Source organism: Alligator mississippiensis, chromosome 6 (genome assembly GCF_030867095.1).
Source record: "Alligator mississippiensis isolate rAllMis1 chromosome 6, rAllMis1, whole genome shotgun sequence".
Classification (NCBI taxonomy): Eukaryota; Metazoa; Chordata; order Crocodylia; family Alligatoridae; genus Alligator; species Alligator mississippiensis.
In genome coordinates, this window is record NC_081829.1 from 77,685,969 (window position 1) to 77,709,643 (window position 23,675).

General features: G+C 42.3%; 1 protein-coding gene across 3 annotated transcripts; it reads left to right on the forward strand.

Annotated features, from left to right (window-relative positions):
* The first annotated feature begins 2,264 nt into the window (after positions 1-2,264).
* C6H10orf143 (chromosome 6 C10orf143 homolog) lies at positions 2,265-22,468 on the forward strand. Of its 3 annotated transcripts, XM_059730020.1 has the most exons (5): positions 2,265-2,432; positions 9,236-9,343; positions 11,102-11,266; positions 11,376-11,441; positions 17,565-22,468. In XM_059730020.1, exons 1-5 carry the CDS (start codon positions 2,370-2,372, stop codon positions 17,592-17,594), a joined length of 432 nt encoding a protein of 143 aa, XP_059586003.1. In that variant the 5' UTR covers positions 2,265-2,369; the 3' UTR covers positions 17,595-22,468. The 3 variants fall into 3 exon arrangements, 2 of the variants coding, with proteins under 2 accessions (XP_059586003.1, XP_059586004.1); XM_059730021.1 differs by lacking the exon at positions 9,236-9,343 and having other exon boundaries at positions 2,293-2,432; XR_009463098.1 differs by lacking the exons at positions 2,265-2,432; positions 9,236-9,343 and adding an exon at positions 2,527-2,858.
* The last annotated feature ends 1,207 nt before the right edge of the window (positions 22,469-23,675 follow it).

The following is a 23,675-nucleotide window of genomic DNA, read 5'->3' on the forward strand; positions in this document are numbered from 1 at the left end:
CTTTCTTTAGTCTGTGCACAAATAGACCAAGGCTTTTACTTTTCCCTGATAACTTTTCTTACCTTATTTTGTCATCTGGTATGTCACTTATAACCCTTTTTATTTTTACCTCATACATCAATCACATTTCCACATGGGGTTTGTTCTTTGGTGTTATAGCATTACCCAAGCTTGGAGGCACAAAAATTAATTATAATTTATACTAAACCCCATATACACACGCACATATTCACACTCAGTCATACACAGACCATCTTTTAAAATTTCTAGTTTAACAAAAGCAGTGAAATCCAAAGTCAGTCTTCAAATCCCATCCTCAATTCAACATGCTGTCCCACACCATTGCAGAACGTATGGTAACAGTATATAATATCATCCAGGGTTTTAAAGCCACTGCAATGACATTTCAGGCTCGGCCTTTAAGTCATTTATTTGTAGTGGTTTAAGGAAGGCTCTGAAAGCTATATAAAATTACTAATATATGTGTTTTATAAATCAAAATTATCATAATGGGCCCAATCCTCCTCTCACTGAAGCCAATGTCAGAGTTCCCCTTAAATTCAGTGAAAGCAGAAGTAGGTCTGATGCCTGACAGCGGAGAGTAATTCATAACTGCTGATTTGGGATCTGTTGTAATTCATTATTATAAGGAGACATATATTATGAAGATGGAGATAACCTATTTTGTGTTATGTGGGCACGTGTCATAGAAGTGAACAAATACAGATAAATGCATTTAAAATGTTTAGAAAAGCTCCATTTGTTTTAAAACTGCTTTAAAAGTCAGGCCGACACTGTACATCAGCTCTGGAAATGCACAGTTAAAAACATAAGCATTCTGAGTTACAGGCACATCAATTACCTTGAAAATAAAAGAACAATAAGCCTGACGCTGCTTCCATTTAACTCAGTGACAGAAGTCCCATTTGACTTCTGATTCAGTGCAGAGTCGCTCAGTTTGAAGTACTTCAATTCAAAACAGTGCTCTGCCAACAACTTTCAGGAAGAAAACCAAACAAACATCCAGTAGGAGATAAAATGTCACCAGATCAGAACTGCGATGCTTGGTAAAACATGCATGCAGCTGAACTTCTGGCAGAGGAAGCCTACAGATCTCAGGCCTCTTAGGAAATGAGAAACTACATTCCCAGCAACATACGTACAGAGGCTACACCCTGCTGTGACAACCCAGCTGAGGGACAGTGGAAGTCCTAAGAGACGGCAGAGGTCGCTCTCACGAAGATTCCTCAAGTAGGAAGCCTTTGGTTCTCTGTCTCAGGGTCCAAGGTTTATTTTTCATTTCTACAGCTCACCAGAGACCTGGTTCCTCCCTTCAGTGCCACACCAGGAAAGAGGGGATTTTTTTAACCAGCTGGCAGGCCTCCTGCTCTAGCAAGGGACCCTCTAAACCTGGAGAAACACCATGACCACTAAGACGGTTTTCCTACTGGCAGGGGGTAACCGCTTTTCTGGCAAGGGGTAGTACTCAGGTGGAGGTAAAGTGTAGTTAGTCTCCCACTTCCACTTCTTTCCTGAATCGCTTCACGGAAGAACTGCTCTTCTGGTGTGGTTCAGTACCCACTGAGGTGCAGTGGCTTTAAGCCTAGTTTATGGAAGTGGGGCGTCTCCTCCCTAGCTTGCTCTGAGGGCCTTATAGCTAAAGGCAAGCAAACCTCGGGGGCATCCAAACCCCAAGCCTCCAGCCTTGAGCCTGCAAGTAGGATGCCCGCCAAAGGTTTTGGAAGCATCTGAAGTCCCAGGTGCGGGTGAAGGATGTTTGATGGATGTTTGCAGGCCATTTATGGTGCTGGACTCTTGAATTTGGAATTAGTTTGGGCTAATTTGGCCTCCGATACAAATTATAAAACAAACAAATTTCCACGTCCAGTGGGAAGATCTTGGCTATACACCCACTGTATGGAAATGGGACACTCCTCCCTAGCTTGCTCTGGGGGTCATACAGCTGAGCGCAAGCCAAACTCAGGAGCATCCCAACCTCAAGCCTCCGGCTTGGGCCTGCTGAAGGATATGGGAACATCCGACGCCCCCAGTGTTTGCCGGTAGTAAGGCCACATTTGGTTCTTGAATGACTCACGGATTTGGAATTGATTTGGGTTGGCCCCCCCAAACATTTTCCTTTAAAAAAATAAATAAATAAATACAAGTCTGGATTTCATTCATGTGCTGGAGCGCCCAGCCCGTTTGCGGGCGCAGAGTGGGGCAAGTCGGCTCTTGCCGGCTGGGGGACACTGGCGCACAGGCCGGGGCTGCAGCGGGCGCCGGGGCTCGGCCGAGCCGCAGCGCCGCCCCCTTGCACCGCCCAGCCCGCCCTCGGCTCGCCGGAGGGGACCGACCCGGAGCCAGCCGATATGCGGGTGCTGCGCGGGCGGCGGGGGGCGCTGCCGGAGCCACAGCCCGGGGAGCCGGAGCGCGTGAGTCCCGCCCGCGGCGGCGGGAAGGGGAAGGGGAAGGAGGACGCGGGAAGGGACGGCGGCTCCCAGCACGTGCAGGGCGCGGGCTGCCGCAGCCGAGCCGGGCCGGGGCCGGGCCTGGGCAGGGCGGCTGCATGTCTGCCCCCCCCGGGCAGCAGAGGCCGGGGCAGGGCGGAGGGACGAGGCTCCAGCGCTGCCCGCGGCGAAGGGAGGAAGGGGCAGGTCCGCGAGTCGCGGCGGCTCGGCTCGGCTCGGCTCGGGCGGGGCAGGCCCTGCAGCTCCGCCGCCAGCGCCTGCGTCCGGGGACGCGCCGCTCCGCCCTGGCTCGCAGGCCCGCGGCGTTTGGGCGGCGGAATTTGAAATCCTTCCCCCTGCAGTCGGCGGGCACGGCTCTTTGAGTAGAGGTAACAGCTTTTGTTAGACCAGGTGAGTAGTTGGGAAAGGGCTCTTTGCAAGCTGTCGGGTGCAATCACCCGTCTTTGGGCAGTGTCTGTTCTGAGATGCCAAAAAAGGAATCACCTGTACTCAAAGAACCGTGCCTGCCTCTGGCCCGAGACCAATACGGCTACAACCACACACCCACTAACACTGAAATAAAAAGAGTTGCCTTTGCTGGGTCCCTCTTGCCCAGGTTACCAGCCCACAGGATGCAAAACTGGGGGAGGGGCATTCCCCCTCTTCCTCTTCCTCTCTGGCTTGCAGCCTGAATTGTTGGTTTTCCCCCAGCTGGCTACAAGCAAAGGTTAAGGGCAGTGTTACAAGGTGATGCGATGTAGTTTTTGCCCTTCTGTTTTTCCTCCAGTCTGCGAATGAGTTTTATCTCATAACTTACAGATCCAGGCCAAGCGGACTTTAAATCCGCAGAGTCTGATTTGTTGGTCCTTGATCGATTTATTAACATTAACCTCCTTACATGGGTTGGTCCTTGATAAAGGCTGAGGACTTTGACTCGGGTATGCCGGTGCTCCTGCTGGGACCAAAGCTGGAGGTTCCCGGCTGGAGGGTCTTGCCCTTCTGTTCGGGGACAGACCAATCACCATATTGGCATCAGTAAGGTACGGTCAAATCGCTCCAGACTGCGGGAGGGTTTTGCCTTCCTCTGTAGCAGGGGACATGGCCATGTACCCAGATCTCTTGGGCATATATTGACATTTTCTAGAAGCAGGACGTTGGCTGCTGTGGTTCCCCTGCTTTACCTGTGGCAGGAGTTAGGTCTCTTTTGGGTCAGGGCTGACAGTCTTATGTTGAGTTTAGATTATGGTTTGTCTGGGGTAGTTTGGATAGAAATGATCCTGTTTTTGGCAGGGGGGAGTTGGATTAGATGGCCTCTGGAGGTCCCTTCCAGCCCTACTTCTCCACGACTCTAAAAAAATTTAAGACTATCCTTTTAATAAATTAAGAAGAGATTCTCCTGGAATGTGTTCTACTATCAGCATGTAGTTAATGCTCTTTTTCACTGAACAGAGGCTGTTGCTTAAAAGTTACATTAGGAGTTTCTTACCCTATAAGTCAGGGGCAGGCAAAGCCCATCCCACAGGTGAGGTCAGGCCCGTAGCAGACTCCATTTCCCTGCTTCACTGCAGCTGATTTGCCCAGGGCATGTGGGCAGTGGATCACAGTTCTGCCTGGAGGGGACCGCGCAGTCACCGCTGCAAGTATCTGGCCCCGACCCTGCAAGAGCTCCCCTCCCAGCCACACACCCTGCCAGCACTGCTGGGGCTGGTCTCCATGGAAACCCTGGACACACACTGTCATGGTCCTATGGCTGCTGGGGTCTCCATGGAAACCAGCTGCAGCTACATGGGCAGGGACTGCTGAGAAATGGAGTCCGGCCGCCGGCCAGATCTGCCATTTTGACAGCAGATCTGCCCTGCTCAAGGTACTTCATGCAGCTTTCTTTAATGACATTATTAATCTTTCTATACAGAACCACAGAATGCAGCAATCAGAATCAAACAACGTAGTGCCCCCCTTCGGTGCTGATCAGCATTGTGACCCTGAGGGCCAAATTGGGCCCTGCTCACCTGGATCAGACCCCACGCAGCCTCAAATGGCTGCTGCATGCCAGGGTTGGACCCCATTGCCCCACACTATTCCTGCCTAGCTCCACTAAGTGAGATCAGACCCTGCACTGCTCTACTCATTTGATCCAGCATGCAGGACCACTCTCCAACCCACAGGGCTCCCCATAGGTCCAGAAATTTAGTAGCAGAAGTGCAGTGCCACTGCTCCCTCACCACCAAATTTTCAGACCCAGGGGGAGCATTGCAGGCTGCATGACAGCACCAAGGGTTGGATTGACCCATGGGCCAGGCGGGGGTTAAGTACCCCTGTTCTGGAAGTACATTAGAAAAAAATGGTAGGAATATTACTAATTTTACTAATATTACTGCTATCTTTTTTTTTATTATTATTCCTGTGGTACATTTAATTAAGTTCAAGGGAAAAACCCCAAGTCTTTTAGAACACAGCAGTTACTCCATAATTCTGCCCATCTACCACTGCATGTTATTGAAACAAACTGCATGAAGAAGCAAACATAGAAATCAATATGGCAGAATTTGTGATTCCCAAAGTTAACAGCATTATAAAGGGTTAATTGTAAGAAATGTTTTAAGGGGAGAAATCAGATTAACAATGACAAATATTTGCCAATTTTAGTAGGCCATCTAGAATGCTACAAAACAAGGGGACATTGCACAGCTTCATTTAGGTATTATTAACAGTTTTAATAATCCCATCCTACAGCCAGAAAATAAAGAGGCTATCACCACCACCACCCACTGTTAAAGACTGGCCTTCTTCACTTCTATTTAATACCTAAGCAGAAATTGCACTGCTTGTACTCAACAGACACTACTCTTACCATGGGCCATGAGCACTGGAAACTGAATTAGCTGAATCAAAATATTTGGCTATATTGCCCTTCCTAGGGCCCACATATTGCCCATCATACTAGCCCCCTTTTTAAAGGCCTGCTGCCAGCAACTAAACTGTACAGCCTTTTACAGTGATACACTGCTCAGCCCTGAAGACAACAGCTGGGTTGGGCATGTCTGATTCAGTTGTTTGGGAAATTATTTCCCATAGTCCGTATGAGATACTAGTGCAAAACAAGAGTGAGATGCACATGATATGTCCCAAACAATTATTACATCTTGTACCAAAAAGGTATTTGTTATCCAAAGCATTTGTATGACACTGAGAAATCATGCAGTAACATGTAGCAGTAGCAGACCTAGAGTACTATACTACCAGGAAGGTTGTAGTATAGCACTGCTTAAAACAACATATTTGTCATGGTAAGAGGCAAAGGAACCCCATGGCCCTTATCCTTCCCTCATTCTTATTCTCAAATTCATAATGAAGTGAATTCAGTGGTCCTTACATTGAACTTATATGCAGCAATATAGCTAGCTAGCTACCTAGAACATGGTATGCCACTTTCTTACATGAACAAGAGGAACCATGAATGCTAATAAACATAAGCATAAGGGAAACATTGTTTTATCAATTATAATATGGATGCAGACAAAGCATGCTGATACAAATACAAATATGTAAAGCAATATGGTTGGCAGAAAGCAAAGAGCCAAGTCATTTCTAAGTTGCTAACTATTGCTTCATGAGGACACACCAGATATTGAGGCATGTCTTGTATTAAGCTCTTGGAAAGAACAGGTGATAAATATTGGCCAGATTTGCACCTCACCCCTCAGTCATTTGGAACCACCTACATGAACTATGGAGTATGCCATATGTATTGCACAAGGGCAAGATGTGGTCTGACTACATATCTCATAGTCCCAATCCCAAATTAACATATCATAAAGGTGCACATTATATACATCCACTTATGACTGTGATGTATGGTGCTGAGATCCAAATAATGCTAGCTATTTGGATATAGGAAACCTTCCTGTCAGAAGGGGCTTGCCTGTGCAGTAGGCAAGTACACTGTAAAGTCATACCTAAGCTGTTCCTTATTCATGCCTATGGGGACATGCTTAATATACACAAAATGTACCTTTGTGTAAGGTAGTTTATTTTACTTTGAAAATGGAAAAAGTTGCTTTGCAAGCTAATGGGCATGTCTACATGAGATGTTTACTGTGCATTAGCCTAATAACACTGCACAAGTAGCATGGCAGTTAAAACCATTCTAATATTGTACTGCACGGTGTAATTAGGCTAATGCACAGTAAGCATCACAAAATAACCATGTGCTGGTGCCACTGCGCAGTAACTGTAGCTACTGTGCATGTAATTAGTACTTCATTAAGCAAGTACTAAACTAAATATGCAGTAGCTAAGGCACATTAATGAACATGTAGACGCACCCAATGTGTAACTATGAGTATCCACACAGCAAGTTAGTGCAACGCATGTTCACACCTTGCTTACTGTATGCTAATTTTCTCATGCAGAAAAAAGTTCTAATATATACATGGAACTGGCACACAGTATAGGTCCTAAGGATAATATCCTAGCAGTAAATGTCACCCCTTATAGCACAGAATAGATAGCAGTGCTATTAGCTGTTTCTAAATAAGTAGTTTTATTAGGTGTTGCACACATACCGCTACACAGCTTTTCTTACTGTTTGTTCTGACTTGAAAGGTCCCATCCCTTTTAGGAGGGAATGTTGTACAGATCCCATATACTCATTGTCTAACTGGAAATGGTCCATCTGCCTATTACCTTATAATTGTTATTTGTCTGATGAACACCCCTCTTTTGGATGTTATTGTGTCTTATCACTAGTTGGCCTTACCTAACACTATTCACTTCACTACTGCCCTACTTCTGTAATGTGCCTCATGAGGACAGTCTGTTAGGAGTTTGAAGTTTTCACTTTCAGGATAAAAGTTTTTCACTTGAACTAAGCTCAAGTGAGTTTATTCGTTTAATGAAACACATTCCAACAAGGTGTCTCTCAGTTTGTGCCATATAAGCACTTCTCTTTATAGTGCATGCCAAAGCATTGACTCTGGGGAAGTTAATAGGAGCCTCAAGTCAACCTGAGTTGGTGCTCATATGCTCCTATTCCATTGGCTGATCATGCCTGTTCAAGTGTGACATGAGAAACAACCCATCTAGTTAGAGGCTAACCTTGTCCATCAGAGAAATAGCATTTACAGGTAAGAAAAAAAATGTCTTTTCCATGAATTCATGCTTTCAAGTTTCTTTGACTCCAAGTGACTAGTATACATGGAAAAAAAATCCTCTGTTTCTTTTTGAGGTTACCCAGCCAGATAATAACCTTCTCTTGGCTCAGACATTGTAGTTTGTCCAGTAACAAAATGAGTTACTAGAGACAGGATAACATTCTTGTCTCAGATCTACATGACAGGTACCAAGTCAGATTTTCTACTAACTGTCTCCAGTGCAAACCTTGCATTTGCAGAGAGCAAAATATCTGAGTTAGGTCCATCATGCAGATCTGACAAGAGAGTTTTTTCTATAAAACATCAGTTATTGGTATCTTATGATTGTAGTGCAGGTGTTGTAAGAGCCAGACAAGTGGAAATTGGTTCCTACTGTAGATTTAAACTAGCGGTAGGAGCCGAAGATTCCTCTCAGTATGAACAATGAGAAGCTGACTTTATTTTAAGCTTGCATAACTTTGTGTAAACTATGTACTCCTTGGGTTTAATATCAAAGCCCTTAAAACGCTCTTCTCTTGGAAGAATCTTCCAATAATGGAACCTTTGACTACTAACTCATGCCATCACTGGTGCAATGTGATGAGCATCTCTCTAGTAGATCCTTCCTTTAAAATGAATCATCGCCATGGAGCTCAAGTGTAAATGGGAGCTTTGCTAACTGATGCAATGGGGGAAGTGGGGGCCATAGGTTTGCTGTCTTCAGGGAAGCTGGCACTGTTTTTTCTAATCTCTATACTCTCAGACTTTGTACACAAAGTACAAAAAGTTAGTACTGTGGTGAGTCCTGAGTTGGGGCAGAAAAGGGGCTGGGAGGCAGGGAAGAGTTCCCATTCCTTTCCTTCTCATCCACAGTTCCTCTTGTGAACTGTCCCCAGTGCATATATCATACATGGTGTGCTTTTATTCTTTTGCACATTTAGGCATCTTTGTCTGTACTCCACAAGTGTACTTTAAGAGATGGCTCTTGCTTTCAAGGAAATCCTGATTAACTGCATGTTAATTTCCAGATTCTTTGACTTCAAGCCCAGCAAAGGACTTAGCATTTTCTAAAAGATTATCTGTAGTGATCCCACAGCACTCTTGAGTTAACAGTACTGAAGAGTGCTCTCTGTCCACTCCACTCACTGCACCAAATCCAGATGCAAAGCAGTTTAGTTGCTCTGAGGCCACCCACTAACATGGCAGAAAGAGCTTGAGAGTGGTAATAGAGATAGCCCCAGGAGTGGTTTCACTTATTTCCAAACTTATGTGGAGTGAGAATGGTAGGTGGAGGAGAGGAGGCCAGCAGTGCTCTCAGTATACTTGTGGAGTAGGAACCTATTTTGTAGATGTAGTCTCCTAGGTGAAATATGAGCTGATAAATACACTGAACAAAATATAGCTGTGCTGACTGCTGTTTTATTACTGCATATATAGGATAAAACACGTTGGGCAAAGAGCAAATATCAGTAGAGGTAAACGCATGAAATTGAGGCTTCTAAGAAGATATTATAAATATTATAATAAAATATGTATAAGAAGGCAAATGACAGTCTGCCTCACACACATCTGCTATTGCATTTGGATTGGTTAATTCTATCTATTTAGTTCTTCAATCTGTTTTTCTCTCTTACATGATCAATGTCTTCTATGAAGCCAGGAAATGAATTTGTGGCAACTTCATTATTACGCAGGGGGAAAAGACATTGTTCTGAAAAGCAGATTTTTTTCAACGCACACATTCACATTTTGCTCTTAGGAGAGGTTAGTGTGTATCTTCTTTTAGTATCATCTTTTCTTCTTTACAGGGCCTGCAATAAATATGATCTATGTTTCTTGTGGTGGCACTGGACCCACACTGGATACACTGTAGAAAGTGATCATTAGGGTGATCCTCATACTGGAATTGCTCTTGGCAAATGAGGTGTCATTTTGATGTAATGTTTTGCCTATGGAAACCAAGTCTCTCTCAACAACTAACTTTTTAGTCTTTATTAATCATAAACTTTGATCCTGCCTTGACTGTATTCTGTTCGCAATCAAAATTAAGGTATTGATTGTTACTGTTCCGTGAGATAATAGTTCATATTCATCAAATTCAGGAAAATTTAGCTCTCTCTTAAGCTGTCTCTGGAAGCTTCCACAAGTTCTTTTAGCATCAGTATGATACGATTGTCAGTCAGCTACTCTGTATGCTAAATTTCTGTCACTGATATTAAGTACCTTAAACCCCCAAACAATACCTTGAATTTATTTTTGATAAGCCAAATTTCTTATGATGCATAGCAGTAAATCACTTTTTCCTTTTATCCTTCATCTCATACATCTTGCTAGTTCTGCTGCTCTACTAGTATGCCATAGCTTTTAATAAAGGACGAGTCCTGCAGCAACAAAGGGAAACGAATGTTTTCCCAGTGGAGGGCTGCCTGTCTTTAGAGGACCTTCTCCGATTTTTTTGTTGTTATATTATTCACTTTCTTAGTACAATACATATTTTACTTTTTGATTTACCTCCCTTACAAATATCCTTTATTCCTTGGTAGTGTTCTTTTTTCAACTATTCTCTGCTGAGGTTTATGTTGTATTGATCCATTTTATTTTTACATAACAGGATTTCTTGTACATATTCAAATTTTAAAATTTAGTTTCCATGCTTCAGTAGTCTGTTTAGTTTAGTGGCAAGTTATTTCCTGCCTATGAGACACTTCCGCTAGTGAAAGACTGAACACTGTTGTTCTTAAAAATCAAAGTTGAGTTCAAAAGGGCATAGGTGAAAACTTTCAAAAGCACCTAAGTCTCACTGAAAGTCAGTAGGACTTAGGCTCCTAAATACCCAAGTAATTTTTTAAAATATTTTCCCATTCTTCCATTATACTGTAAAGTCACATGGTATGTCTTTTAGGGGCTAACCCCATGTCATGGCCAGCCTGCACTGCTGAGCTGCATCTGAGAATTCTTCCTGATGCACCTACTGTAACTAGGCACCTCCTAATCCTTGTCTCACATCTCCCCTCTGAGATGAGAAAATGCTGTTGTCCCCCATTTTACTGATGGGAAAGTGATGTACAGAGAAATAGGGATCTCTCTGTATGGCACAATGCAGTACCTTTCAGAGACACCCAAACTGCTTCCAGCTGAGCTAGCTCAGGGATCAAAATAACTATAAAGAACAGCAGGGCTCATTAGCTTGGCCAGAGTGCATCACTGACATGGATACCTGGTTCTGGGACCCAGGCTAGTATCTCTGCCGGGTACTGCACTATACTGTGTAGATGTCCCAGCAACTTTGAAGTTAGAATGCAGTGTGCTGCTTTGCATGATGCATAAACTGAGATACCTAAAGACATCCAGCAAATGCATGGCAGAGTAGGGAAATAAATTAAAACCTCCCAAGCTGTAAACCAGTGTCCTCAGCATGCAGCTAAACCTAGGACCTTTTTCTCTGTCACAGCTTTTGTTGTTTTCAGATGCATTAGCCAGTGCTTGATAAAGGTTTCCAAATACTCTTTTTTATTCTTCCAGAAACGTGCATGTAAAAGTTTAGAAACTCTTCCAAATGAGAGTGGTGCTCACTGCCAATTAAACAAATGCACCATGGATTACTGGACTATGGAGCTGGATTCTAAACAGGAAGGTTTCCCAGAACAGTGTATCCCTCAGACTACAGAGGAAAAGCAAAATTCAGTGGTAAGTTAATAGTATAAACAAAATACATTTGTTAGTAGAATGTGTTCTAAATATAATAAAATGGCAAGAAATTGCTTTTTTGAGAGTTTTTTGTATTCTTGTTAATTAGATTTTTCAAAATCATGGAAGCAGAAGTACTACCCAGCCTTGCCCAAGATGTATTGCCGGAGAATCTGTAAGTATATTAACCTTCTTACTCTGACATAAAAGATAGACTTGTTCTTAAATATTAGATCCATAAAACATAAAGTTAATAAAAACTACAATTACATTTCTCAGGAATAAAGCATGTAAATAAAAAAGGCAGATTGATTTAGCTTTTTCTAGCTAAGCTACTAGACTACAAACTAATATGTTTCTAGCATCAGGTTGAAAATATAGATATTGCAAACACATTTTTCAAATTCACTCTAAAAAGTAGAGTTTAGTGAAGAGACTGAATTAATATCTTTTGAAGTAGAAATAAACACACAACTTTCTCTTCCATTGGTATTTCTCATTAGGATTCACATGGTCATTAAAAGTAGAGTTCTAGAACATTTTATTTAGACTTATTATGCTGTTCACTGCTTTTTATAGTATTTCTATTCTATTATGACTGCAGTGTAGCATAGACATACCTCAGCTAGCTTTACACTAACTAACACTGCTACTGGTAGCAGTCTAACCACAAGAGAAATGGAACCACTGTGCGTTTCCCAGCTTGTTTCAGAGACAGGGAAGCTAACCCAGGCTTGGGTACAACTACACTATTTTACAGTAAAGTTGCTCTTGTGGCTACAGATTTAAGCTTGGACATTTGTGAGTACAGCAACAACAGGCACTAATGCTCCTCCAGTTGCTCTTGCTTAACAAAGGACAGGAATTCAAATCTCTGGATAGTAGGGATAAAACTCTTGGGACCTCAGCTTAGGGAGGCAAAAGGGCCATCTTTCTATTTTCCTTAAGTCCCAGATCCCACACACGGCTCACCATGAATTACCCATTCTCCAAATTCACAAGAAATCCTCTAACAATTTGTTAGAAAGGGAGTTAGTGGCTGCATCTACACAAGCAGTTGTTACTGCACAGTCTTTTAGTACTTACATAACCAAGTACTAAATGACTGTGAAGTAACTAACATTACTGCACAGGTATGCCCGCACAGGTTTTTTCCTGGCACTACTGCACAGTAGCTTATGACAACTGTACAGTTGCATCACATCACAATTAGTGCCCCCCAACCTTGCTGCCAGTGTTGACTTCCGCTTGCTCCCTTTTATGCTGCTGAACCACAGAATTTCATGGAAAGCAAGCAGCTAGGACCAGTCCTGTTAGTCCTTCTTGAAAAGAAGATTGGATGTTAGGGTGAAATCCTCAATTCATTGAAATCAATAGCAGAACTCCCATTGATTTCAATCAAATCAGTGCTCCTCCTCAGAAATCAGAAACTGCCTCAGAGAAAACATTTGTAGTCAACATGGAGCTTTAGCCAATTTTTTAAAAGTTAATCCATAAAAAGTCTCAGAGGGCTTGTTCCTTTGAAGAACCAGAATAACTACAGTGAGGCACTGAGAGCCAGATTTTTAAACATTTTTAAGTGTCCCAAATACTTTTAAAAAATCTAGCTCTGAGTACCTTCTACTCATACTGCGACACTGGGAGCAGAAAAATCAATTCTCTAAGTAAGTGTTATAAACTCTTTGCTCCCTGCTGTTCCTGCACTTCAAGACATTTAAAATCATCTTTGGATTATAACCCCAATTGTATAGAATGTGTTTTGGCATATTTTGGAGAAGTCAGTTTTCAACCACATTTAACTGGTTTTCAGAAATATAATGGCATCATTAGGCTTAGCAACGTTCTTTAATGTTCATGACTAGTGTGAATGAAACTAAGGCTACTGACACCCATACCTTTGTAGCACTAAATACACCCTTGTAGTGCTACAAAAAAAAAAAAATTATTTTTCATAGTGCTGTGTATAGTGCTTGTACAGTTACACGTCACACTGCATGGGGCTCTGGGGCTCCTAGAGCCCCACAATCCTCCACTTCCCTCCCTCCAAGTGTAGGTGATGAGGGTTTGGATGAGAGAATTTCTGCCTCCACTGTAAGAGCCCTGCCAAGAGCTGGGGCTCTGGCAGCAGCAGCAGGATTACTTAGGGTGATGGGGCCAAGGAGCGCAGTGCTCCTGCCACCCCCTCCAGCAGCTGGGGCTTTTCTGGCAGCTGCTGCCAGCTGATCACTGACAGCCTGTCTCCTTCCCTGGCAGGGGAGAGGGCAGGCTCTCAGTAATCAGGTTCCCCTGGGGACCTGTGAGGTAACATTGTAGGCCTCTAGCCAAGGAGCTGGAACACTTCTATGAACCCTTAGCACTATATTTTTGTAGTGCTACAAAATGCTGAGGCACTTTGAAGCATCATAAACACCGCTCTATACCCTAAGTATCAGTGGACTCAAGACCGCACTTTTAGCTAATATTAGATCGTGTTATAATCTAGTTGTGGAGCCTGCGCCTCGCTCCGCCTGGCCTATCGGGGTGTTGCCCCTCCCCTCAACTCGCCTGCCACGACTTGGATGTACTCAATTACCTTCAGAGGGGTCTACAGTAGAGATCTTTATCCTGGGTGGGGCCTCCCGATAGACGGTGTTACTCACGGTTATCGGACGCGGTGATCCACGGGGCTCTGCCTCCCCTACACCCCGTCCACACGCCAGCTGCTGGGCGATGTATTCCAGATGTTACCAGGCCCAGTATGATGGCCTCTGACCGGTTCCCGGTCGTCCTCCCTCCTGCTGGGAGGGGTTTCTCCTTTCTCCTCTCTTACAGATAATACTCCTCCGAATCAGGGGGAGCTGGTGGGTGCTCCCCCTGGTTCCAGCCCCCTCCTGGGGCCTCCACTGTCTCCCCTTTCCTCCTGTCCGCAGAACGCTCCCCTGCCTCCTGGGCGTCTGCCGCTTCAGGATGCAGAGAGAGTGCCTCGGCTTGCACTCTGACTGCCTTTCGCTTGGCTGTTTGCGAAAGGCTTCCAGCTCTTGCCTAAGCTGCCTGCTTGAGACCCGCAGGCGGGGTCCTCTCTGCTCCGTGCGAGAGCCTGCAGCACGGGCAGCACACCCGTACTCTCTCTCTCCCTGGCTCTCCTCCCCTCCCTGTCCTGCCGGCGTTTTTAAACCTTCCCGCAGCGGCCGCTCTGGCCGCTGGGATTGGCTCAGCTGTTCGCCGCGCGGGGAACAGCTGTTGCCAGAGCCGGCATAATGGCGGCTCGCGCGGATGCGGCTCTTCCTCCTGCTGCTCCTCAGCCGGTACGTATGCCCTTCTGGGGGCTTGCTCTCGGGGTCTGGGGTCTGTGGGTCCCCTCTTCTCTCCCTCACTAGCCTGTGGGGGCGCTTCGCCGCCGCACCAGTTTTAAATAATATTTGTATATAGCTATATGTCTGAATTCCAAGGAGCACAATTTATATTTTAGCAATAGCATTAGAAAAATAACATTGCTTGCATGTCTCCATATTAAATTTTACTGATCTCCAGTAAACATATGACCAGAAAAAATAGGGTAATATTCAGACTTAATGTTAGTAGGTTCAGCTCATCTGAAATTGAGTGTCATGGATAATCTGCCTCTGCCATTTTTAAATTCATATACAGTTATCTGAAAGTGTGTGTTGGAAGGAGGGAATCTTTGCTCTCGGTGTCCTTTACAGGAAGATTATGATTCAAAAATTAAAGATTTATTTTTCCCTCTCTGCTTGCAACAAATATAAATGTCAAATTACACATTTATGGGGCTTTGCACATCTTCTGCTAGGTAGGTTTACCTCCCACTGTCATCTTACAGTGGTAAACGCTTTTTTCTCAGGTAGCACAGGGCAGTTTTAAACAGACTTCCTTGTTATTTCCTCTTTGGTTAATCAGCTGCTTCTGGCAATTAAGGGGAATACACAGATATTTTAAATCAATATTGTAGGCATACATCTCCATTCATAATATTTTTTTAAAAAGCAGTATTTCCAACTGAAGTATAATACTTAGCACAACTGGTACAGGCTCAGTCGACTTAATTTTTCTCCAGAATTCAAATTTCTCCTTAAAACAAGTCAAATTTTGTCAGTCATTTAAATCCAAACATGGACGTCTTTCAAAATTAAAATGGATATAGCCCCACTGAGAAGGAGCCCCACTATAGAAAGAGAAAAAAGCCTACAAGGAACATAAGAGTGTTAAAACCATAATAAGAACATGTAATTTCTACAGCTTACAGAGAAATGCAAATGAATTAAAACATGACAGCTAGCCTGGGGTAAATCAGACACAAAGCCTAATGGACTGAGATAATTTCTTTGTAGTGGTGGTCAGTGTTGTATTTTATCAGCATTGTTTTTGCACTGGAAAATCCTGATTTTATGGAGTTAATGAGGAACAAAGATCTTGACTATCAGCAGCAATTCCAGAATACTTCTACTTTCAGGTCTGCACTTGAACACCTCAACTACACTGGGGTTTTTATCTATGTTTAAACAGGTTTCCAGCTGGATTGGTTAACTATCAGAGGAAGGACCCAAGACTTAAAATAATACATATAAAAGCTCTGTCTATTGTTTCAAAACAGAATAATGCAACTGTATAAAAAAATAAAAATCAGCCTATGTGGGGGAGCAGATTATTTCAACATTTACAATTTCAGAAGTATTTTTTGGAGTGCTTTATTTACAGTCTGCATAGTACAGGAAGAAGGGGAAAATAAGTGAAAACATTTTGGGGAAAATGAAATTATGTAACCATACCCGAGTTGTTTGAAAAGCCTTTATAATGGGTTACATACATAGTGCTAGGGGTGTGGGGGGCTATTTGATAGACCTGTGCGAAGTGGCTAGTATTTGCTTCAGATTCGGCCGATTTGGGGGACAGCGATTCGATTCAGCGATTCGAATCACTGTCCCAATTCGCTTTGGCCAATCAGCCAGGCCAGGCCCACCCCACCCCACCCTGGCAGTGGCTGCCCCCCCCACCAGCTCCCAACACTTGTTAAAAAAAAATCCCTGGTGCTCAGCAGGTGCTGCCAGGCGGGGGGTGACCCCCGCTGCCCCCACTTCCCATACTGCATGGGGAGCTCTTCACAAGCCCCCCTGACCCAACCCTCGCTCCCCCAGCCCCCCCACAAGTACCCCACCTGGGCCAGATCCAGCGCTTTAAGAAAAAAAAAAAAAAAAAAAAATGAAAAAACACTGGACTCACCGCTCCTGCTGGTGGGGGATGACCCCCACTGCCCTGCACCATGTGGGGGGCTCTACTCGAGCCCCTGAAGCCCCGAGTGCGCTGCAGGAATGGTGAGTCCCGGGACTTTTCTTGGTTTTTGTTTTTCCTTAAAGAGCCAGAGCTGGCCTGGGCAGGGCACCCGTGGGGGGGGCTCATGACAGAGCCCCCCCCATGTAGGGTGGGGCAAAGGGGATCACCCTTCTGCCAAGCAGCACCCAGTGAACATCATGGCTTTTTTTTTTTTTTTCTAAGTACTGAGCTGGGGGGGGGGGGTAGGCAGGGGTCCCCCCATGGTCTCCTCCTCCTTCCTCCAACACTCCTTCCTCCAACCCCTACTTATCAACTGGAGTCAGCTGCAGCACCCTGTTGCAGCCACCAGGGACTGCCCGAATCAAAGCTCTCTGAAGCCTTTCTGAAGATTCAGAGAGCTTTGAATCGATTCAGGCTTTTAAATTGGTCCCCTGATTCGATTCGGATTCGGAGATTTGGCCACCGAATCGGGCCAAATCTCCTCTGAATCAAATCACCACCTGAATCTTTGCGCTGCCCTACTATTTGATCTATTTGTAAACTATGCACACACCAATAATGCATTTATTCTCATTTAAATATATAATATAAATAAATAAAAATACACAAGTTAGTTTCAAAGAAAACTTCTCAACCAGAAAATAAATCCTCATTCTACTCAGCACGTGTTAAATATTTTATGTTTAAATCAAAATGGGAACATCTCTAACATGTTCGTTACCATTGTGATATAAAAGTTAGTATATTGTATACGGTTCCCTTGTTTTCTTCTTGCATGTTTATATTTTTAATCAGGCATCTGAAACTCCGTTATCCAAAACAGGGCAATGTTTCCCATACAAATTACATAGAAAAATGCCTCAATTTTTTGTATCAATAAGTTGTTTGCTATGTTATTCACATAATCAAGATGAGATCTTTCTAGTTTAACTAATAGTTTTTCATCTATGACAAACAGCACACTCAAAACAAATGTTGCCACCAGTTTTAAGTAAACTTATTGTTTTGTGACTTGTGAATTTTGTCATTTCAGGGTCACTTTAACCATATTCTGGACTTCTAGAAGATGAGAGATTGCAAATCAGCAATAGTAACTTTTTTAACCTGTAGGAAAAAGGAAGTGTAAATGCTGTACAGCTGGATTTCTGTACACACCCATTCAATTAAGAGCATTGATTTAGATTTGTTATACAGGAAGATTTTTTTTATATATTTTTGGTGTACAATACCTTATTCCTTGGTTTTTACATTGGAAAAATGTTTTTAATTCAAGATTGCTTCCATTTTGATCTTTCTCCCCAGTGCCTCTCACTCAGTCAAGGTTTTCCTCCTAATCTTTATCGTGTTAGTAATGAGTAAAGAAAAAATGTGAAGATAGGACTGATTCAGGTTTTTAGGAAAAACTTACTGCTTTTGTCCAACCCTGTAAACCCTAACTTCTGTAAAGAGTCTTGCTGGAGCATTTTCTATCCTGTTTGGATAGTTTTATAGGTACTAGTAGGGAGTAGTTCTTGCACATAGATGAGGGATTTCATTTGTAGCTCTGCCTCAAGCAAGGGCACCTAAAGGGAGGGTTCTTTGAACACACAGATTCTGTTCCTGTGCTTGCATTTGTTTATTTTACATGCATCCAGGTACCCTGTTTTTAAAACTTTCCATGTTGATGGACAATACAGTTCTACATACACAGATGTCCAGGTGAGAGAAATGTTATAAGAAAAGTTAGTGTTATTTTCACAATATTCCATAGTTAAAAGTTGAATGCCATTACTTGCTGCAGGCAGTGCCTGCTCAGAACTGTCAAGGATACAACCAGCCTGCCACTCCTTGAACCCAACTCATGAGGACTGATTTGCTTTCCTGTTGTAGTCTGGCATGGGACAGCACTAGAATTTGTGCCTTTTAAAATGCCATAAAGCATCTTAGCTTGAACATGTTAGTAAGATGCACAATAAAAATAATTGTTTAACAATCATTGTTTAATAATAATAATAGTTATTATTACTGCCACAGATTGAGATTGTAATAATTTTCTAAAATGAATCAGTGACCAAAATTCAGCTGTCTACTGTTGTGCCATTAGAGTGTGAGGGCAACATGGAGCTTCAGTTGAAGGATGGGGAATCAAAAGATAGACCATTTCTTGGAAGATCAGGAGCTGGGCTAGTACGTCAAAGGCAGATAGACATGACCACACTTCTTCTATAATGCATGCTCTGGTAGGTACACAGGGAGCACAAACTGTTTTAATTTGGAGACTCTGGTTGTGCCCAGAGGCTGCTCAAGGGAGTGCTTCCTTTAAGCATCCAGGCACAATTTAGCCCCTAACAAACAACAAAGATTCTGGATCAGAGCCTTAGCTACATTCACTGAAGGACCCAAATAGTTCATAGGACATTGTGGGCATTACAGCTTTCCACCTTCCTACTAATGGGAACAGTCAGGAGCCAGTTCAATTCCCAGAGCAATTTAAAACAGCAGCCCTAAAGCCACACTAGGCTGGCAACAGGCCTCTAAGGGCTGATATGCATCCAAGGATTATGAGAGCACAGAATGCTCAGCCGATGCCCCTCGCTGCTGCTCCCTGAATTGTAGTGGGTAGAATTGTGGCTGGCAAAGGGTTGGCTGTTTCTAAGAAAAAACATTTTCTTAAATAAATTGATAGCATACAGATATCAAAAAGATAGAAGGCAAATCTATAAAGCAGACCTACACTTTAGTGGCATGATTGCCTATCGTTTTGTTAGGAAATTTCCTCCACATCAGTGCAAGTTTTAGTGATGTTAAAAAAGAAATCTTTCAGAGTGTGGATTTTTTTCAAACATTTTAAAAAGATCTTCATTCATAAAAAACAGTATATCTATTAAAAGCTGGAATCTTTCAGAGCCACAGCAGCCTTAAAGGGTGTATGGGTACTGCTAGCATGATTTCTTTTGACATTGCATTTTTCCCTGGATGTGGATGCAAGCTTTAGACCTAGCTGCAATGGTGTATTTTCTTATTAAAGGGATAGAATGAGTGCACAAGTTCTCATCTACTGACATCAATGCTTTTAAATACATTTTTTTTAAAATGGGGAAAAAAAAAGTTGCCCCTAATTTATGAAGTAATTACCATAGCAGAAAGAGGCATACTTTGGTAGTGATTCATTCTTATAAAATTTCCCAAGTTTTAGTTTTAAAAATATAGATAATATTACAAGCAAAATAAAGCATGACTGGGCACAAGTTTCTCTGAAGTAATAATTCAAGTAAATGGCTAAAAGTACAAAGCCAATAGTATCTGAAAATGTAGTTATTATACAGCAACTTGAACCCTCTTATGTTTTATTAAATAAAAGGCAAGACAATTAATAATGAGTCTAACAGTGTATAACCAAAGAAAAGATATGGCAAAAGGCACATATAACCAAAAAAGAGTATAGGACAAAAGCAGTCTTGGTTCTGCTACAGGAAAAGATTGTGAGAATGTGTTATAGCAGTTCAGCACCACCTTTTTTAAAACACTTGGGAACATGTCTGTCTGTATTGCTAGACTAGAAATGTGTTTATATGTTAAATGGGAGAAATCTGATTTTTTTCAAAATAGCTTATTGTCAGTTACCTCTTGCACTGTATATGGATACTGTATGCGATTTCTTCCTTTGCTTTAATATTGTTATTTAGAAGAAAAATCTCAGTTCACCTAGCTAAGTGACTGACAGTTACTAACTAATCTAATCCACTTTAAGAATAAACTATGTTAAGTGGACTGGAGGTAATATTTTTAACAGATTGGACAATGAAGACCTCTTAATAATTCACCACTATCACATCTTACCTAAGAAGGGCTAAATAAGGTAAATTATTTTGGGGAAAAACTAAAAAATATTCAACCAGTTATTACCATCTTCACCACATCCTATAATGTGTTTGCTGTAAAATAAGCAATAGCTGTATAAAAAGTTTGGTAAAGAGAATTTAGAAGATGCAAGATACAGTTTTTCTTCCATTTGTTAAAGAAAGAGTCATTAATAGATTTCTTTTGACACCTTGCTACTCCATCCCAGTGAGAATCATCATTTTAACTTTTTCTTCTCCATCTTCTTTCCCAACTAATTTATCTAATGCTTGAGTTCTGGGCTTTACCTAATTTCTTTTCTTCTCTTAGCTAAACCTTGAATACCAAATACTACAATCATGCTGAAATTGCTGGTAATTCCAGATTATCTGGGCCCATCTACAATTGACATTCTACTCTTATAGTCTCCAAAAGCAAAAGGGAACTAACAGTACCCTGTATCAGCTATCAGTATGACACTAAACACTCTTTCTGCTTTAAATTAAGATTGGTGTCTATACTGCAAATTAGATAGTTTCTTCACTACTCAAGACGAGACCAAATTTGAGAATTAAAGTAATTCACATGTGGCAAGTGTGTTCTTCCCAGCTTTGTAATGGCAACTACTGGCAAACTCTCAGGTACTATTTTTCTTAATGCAACTTACAGAAAAATGAAAAAAAAAGCTTCTGGGATGTAACATTTTAGGAGGGAGGGGTAAGAATCTAATTGTGGTGACTTCCTACCATTTATGGTGTTGAGCTCTTGAAATACTGATGTAAAGCCCTGAAGTGAACTTGGCTACATGTTACTGATATTTCGGGAATACACTTGGATTTGCATCAAGTATTCTGTACCAGGGTGTCACACTTACCTTGCACCCTGGGCCACAGGCCACATGGTAGTAGTAGCTCTGGCTTTGACCCAGCACAAATAGAGGCAGTTCCAGTATAGGACACACAACTCGGCTCCAGCTGCATGCCCTGTGCCATAGCCAGAGTTGCTACTGCCCCTGCATGCCCCATGCCACAGTGGGGCCAGTGGCCAAGAACTGGGGCCACAGCAATGGCAACAGGCAAACCAGAGCTGTATCAGTCCTCACCCTCCTGCTGCCAATCACCTTATCCACTAGAGCCTAAGAGCCATGTCCCCCAGCATCCCATGGCCTACTAGCTGCCTTGTGAGTTAGATCTGGCCCAGCGGGCTATACGCTTGACACCCTCCTGCAAATGGTATCCTTAATCATGTGAAATGCCCAATATTGTTAAGCAGCTTTTTGTTAGCCTGATGCTACTGCCATTGAATTCAGTGACAAATCCCCATTTACTTCACTAAGGCCAAGATATTATCCCCTATGCATCTCTGCTGCTTCTTTCTTTGCCCATTGTCATATGACCACTGTTACTAATTATGAAGATACCACATAATGTCTTGGACTGGTCCTTCTACTGAGAACAATGTCATCTTCCCTTGATTTTCATGAACTAGAAAATATGCAAATTCCTACTGCAAAAAACTGAGTGATGGATGTTCATATCCATATCTGGAAATTCTGGGCTGCTTTCAACTGTGGGTATATGCTAAAATAATTTTGAATGATTTTCCTACTGAAGTAGGGAACAGGTATAAACAAGACAGCATAAAAAGTCACATGAAAGCCAGTTCTTTTCATATATTTAAAAACTAACAATAATGATTTTTTAAAGAGTATATTGCATTTGTCACCCATTCTAGGCTTGCCATCAGTTATAATGGTAAAGTAGAAATACTGGACATACATGAATGCAATACAGATTTGGACAGGTGAAAATTCTCTTGAGTAGACTTAGAGTTGCACTAGGACCACAAAAATTATTCTTTGAGGAATTTTCTTCACTCTTTTCTATGACTAACATTTTGCTTTTATTGATGAATTCTAGATGCGTGTTTTATATTTCCTAATGTTTATGCTTTTGTATACAAACACTTTTGGAGTGGTGCTTTATTTACATGTGTATAATACTGCTTTGGTTACTGTTTTTAATGCAGATAAACTGCTACAACTATGATGGGTTTTAACTTTGGATTTTGTAAATTGTAACTTAAGAGCAGTAGCATTAAACACCACCTTGACTTACACAGTTAGTTTCATACTTTGAAGTATTTCTTTTGTGATAGAAATATTTTTGTTTACCTAATGCAGATGTTATTGGTGTAGGCAGGTGCCATATCCCATCTACGGTGAGGAAGGTATGTGTAAATGGGCAGTTGCCACCAAGCAGCTGACACATGGTGAAGGCCTGTCCCCTTTTATCTTGCAATAACTGATTTGTCTGTCCGTGTCTTTAGATTCCAGGATGTAGAAAATGGGAGAAACTTTCACTTTTTGGATTTGTCCCTGAAACTAAGAAATGTGTACTGCTGAATAGCTTTCAAACTATAAAACATTTGAAACCTGAACAGTAGTCAGGCTTTAAAATTACTCTACATAATTTTATATGCAAACAAAAGCAACCCTAATGTTAACAAACATATCACTGTTTGGCAGTTACCCTAAGCCAGTAGACTAATTGCAGTTATCAATCTAAATGAATTGGCCAGGAGTTGCATGATCAAGTCAACTGGCCAGGACTGGTCGAGTCAATTGGCCAAGAGTCATAATGGTAGACGGGGGAGGGGTGCTGCTAGATTTACATTATTTTCTAATTTTAAGTTTGTGAATAGCAATTTAACACTAGGAGCCTCCTGAAAGTCCCATTGAAATGAACGGACTTCTATATACAAACGTTGGCAAGACAGCTCTGACAGAGTACAGGGCAGATCAGGTTTCCAGTGTTCTGGTAAATGTAGCAGGCACTATAATTTTACAGCACTCATTCTAAAAAGAAAACCAATGAAATTGTGTACTATTCACCTGTTTAAAGTTGGAATCAAGACTCAAATGACAAATCTTAGCCCATAAAGGTATTTTGTTTAAATCATTCTTGAAAAAGTATGAGTAGCCAAGACAACTCAAGTTTAGGGGACACTTGCCAACATGTATATTAGCAAAAGTTCAGGATTCTCAGTCTTGCTCTTTCACACACTCAACACCACAAGTATTGGACCCTCTTTCCTATTTTGGAGCTCTCCCTTTCCCCCAGTTATTCAAAGCTCTGCATAGCTGAAAACCAGGGAAGAAAGAGAAAAGCAAACATCGCTCTTGTAGCAAAGTTTCGTGTTCTAAGATCCACTGCGTCTCCTCGTCGAATATACCGGGCTTCCAGAATAATGACTTATTATGGTCTCTTGGGCAACACAACCACCAATTTTGGTGCAGCCACAATTTTTACTGGCAAGCTAAAGG

Bases quoted from the DNA above. Each gene is read 5' to 3' on its own strand.
- C6H10orf143 (XM_059730020.1), top strand. From the start codon at position 2,370: ATGCGGGTGCTGCGCGGGCGGCGGGGGGCGCTGCCGGAGCCACAGCCC. The intron at 2,433-9,235 runs GTGAGTCCCGCC...TCTTCTATGAAG, and splicing joins AGCCCGGGGAGCCGGAGCGC to CCAGGAAATGAATTTGTGGC. The intron at 11,442-17,564 runs GTAAGTATATTA...TTGTCATTTCAG, and splicing joins GATGTATTGCCGGAGAATCT to GGTCACTTTAACCATATTCT.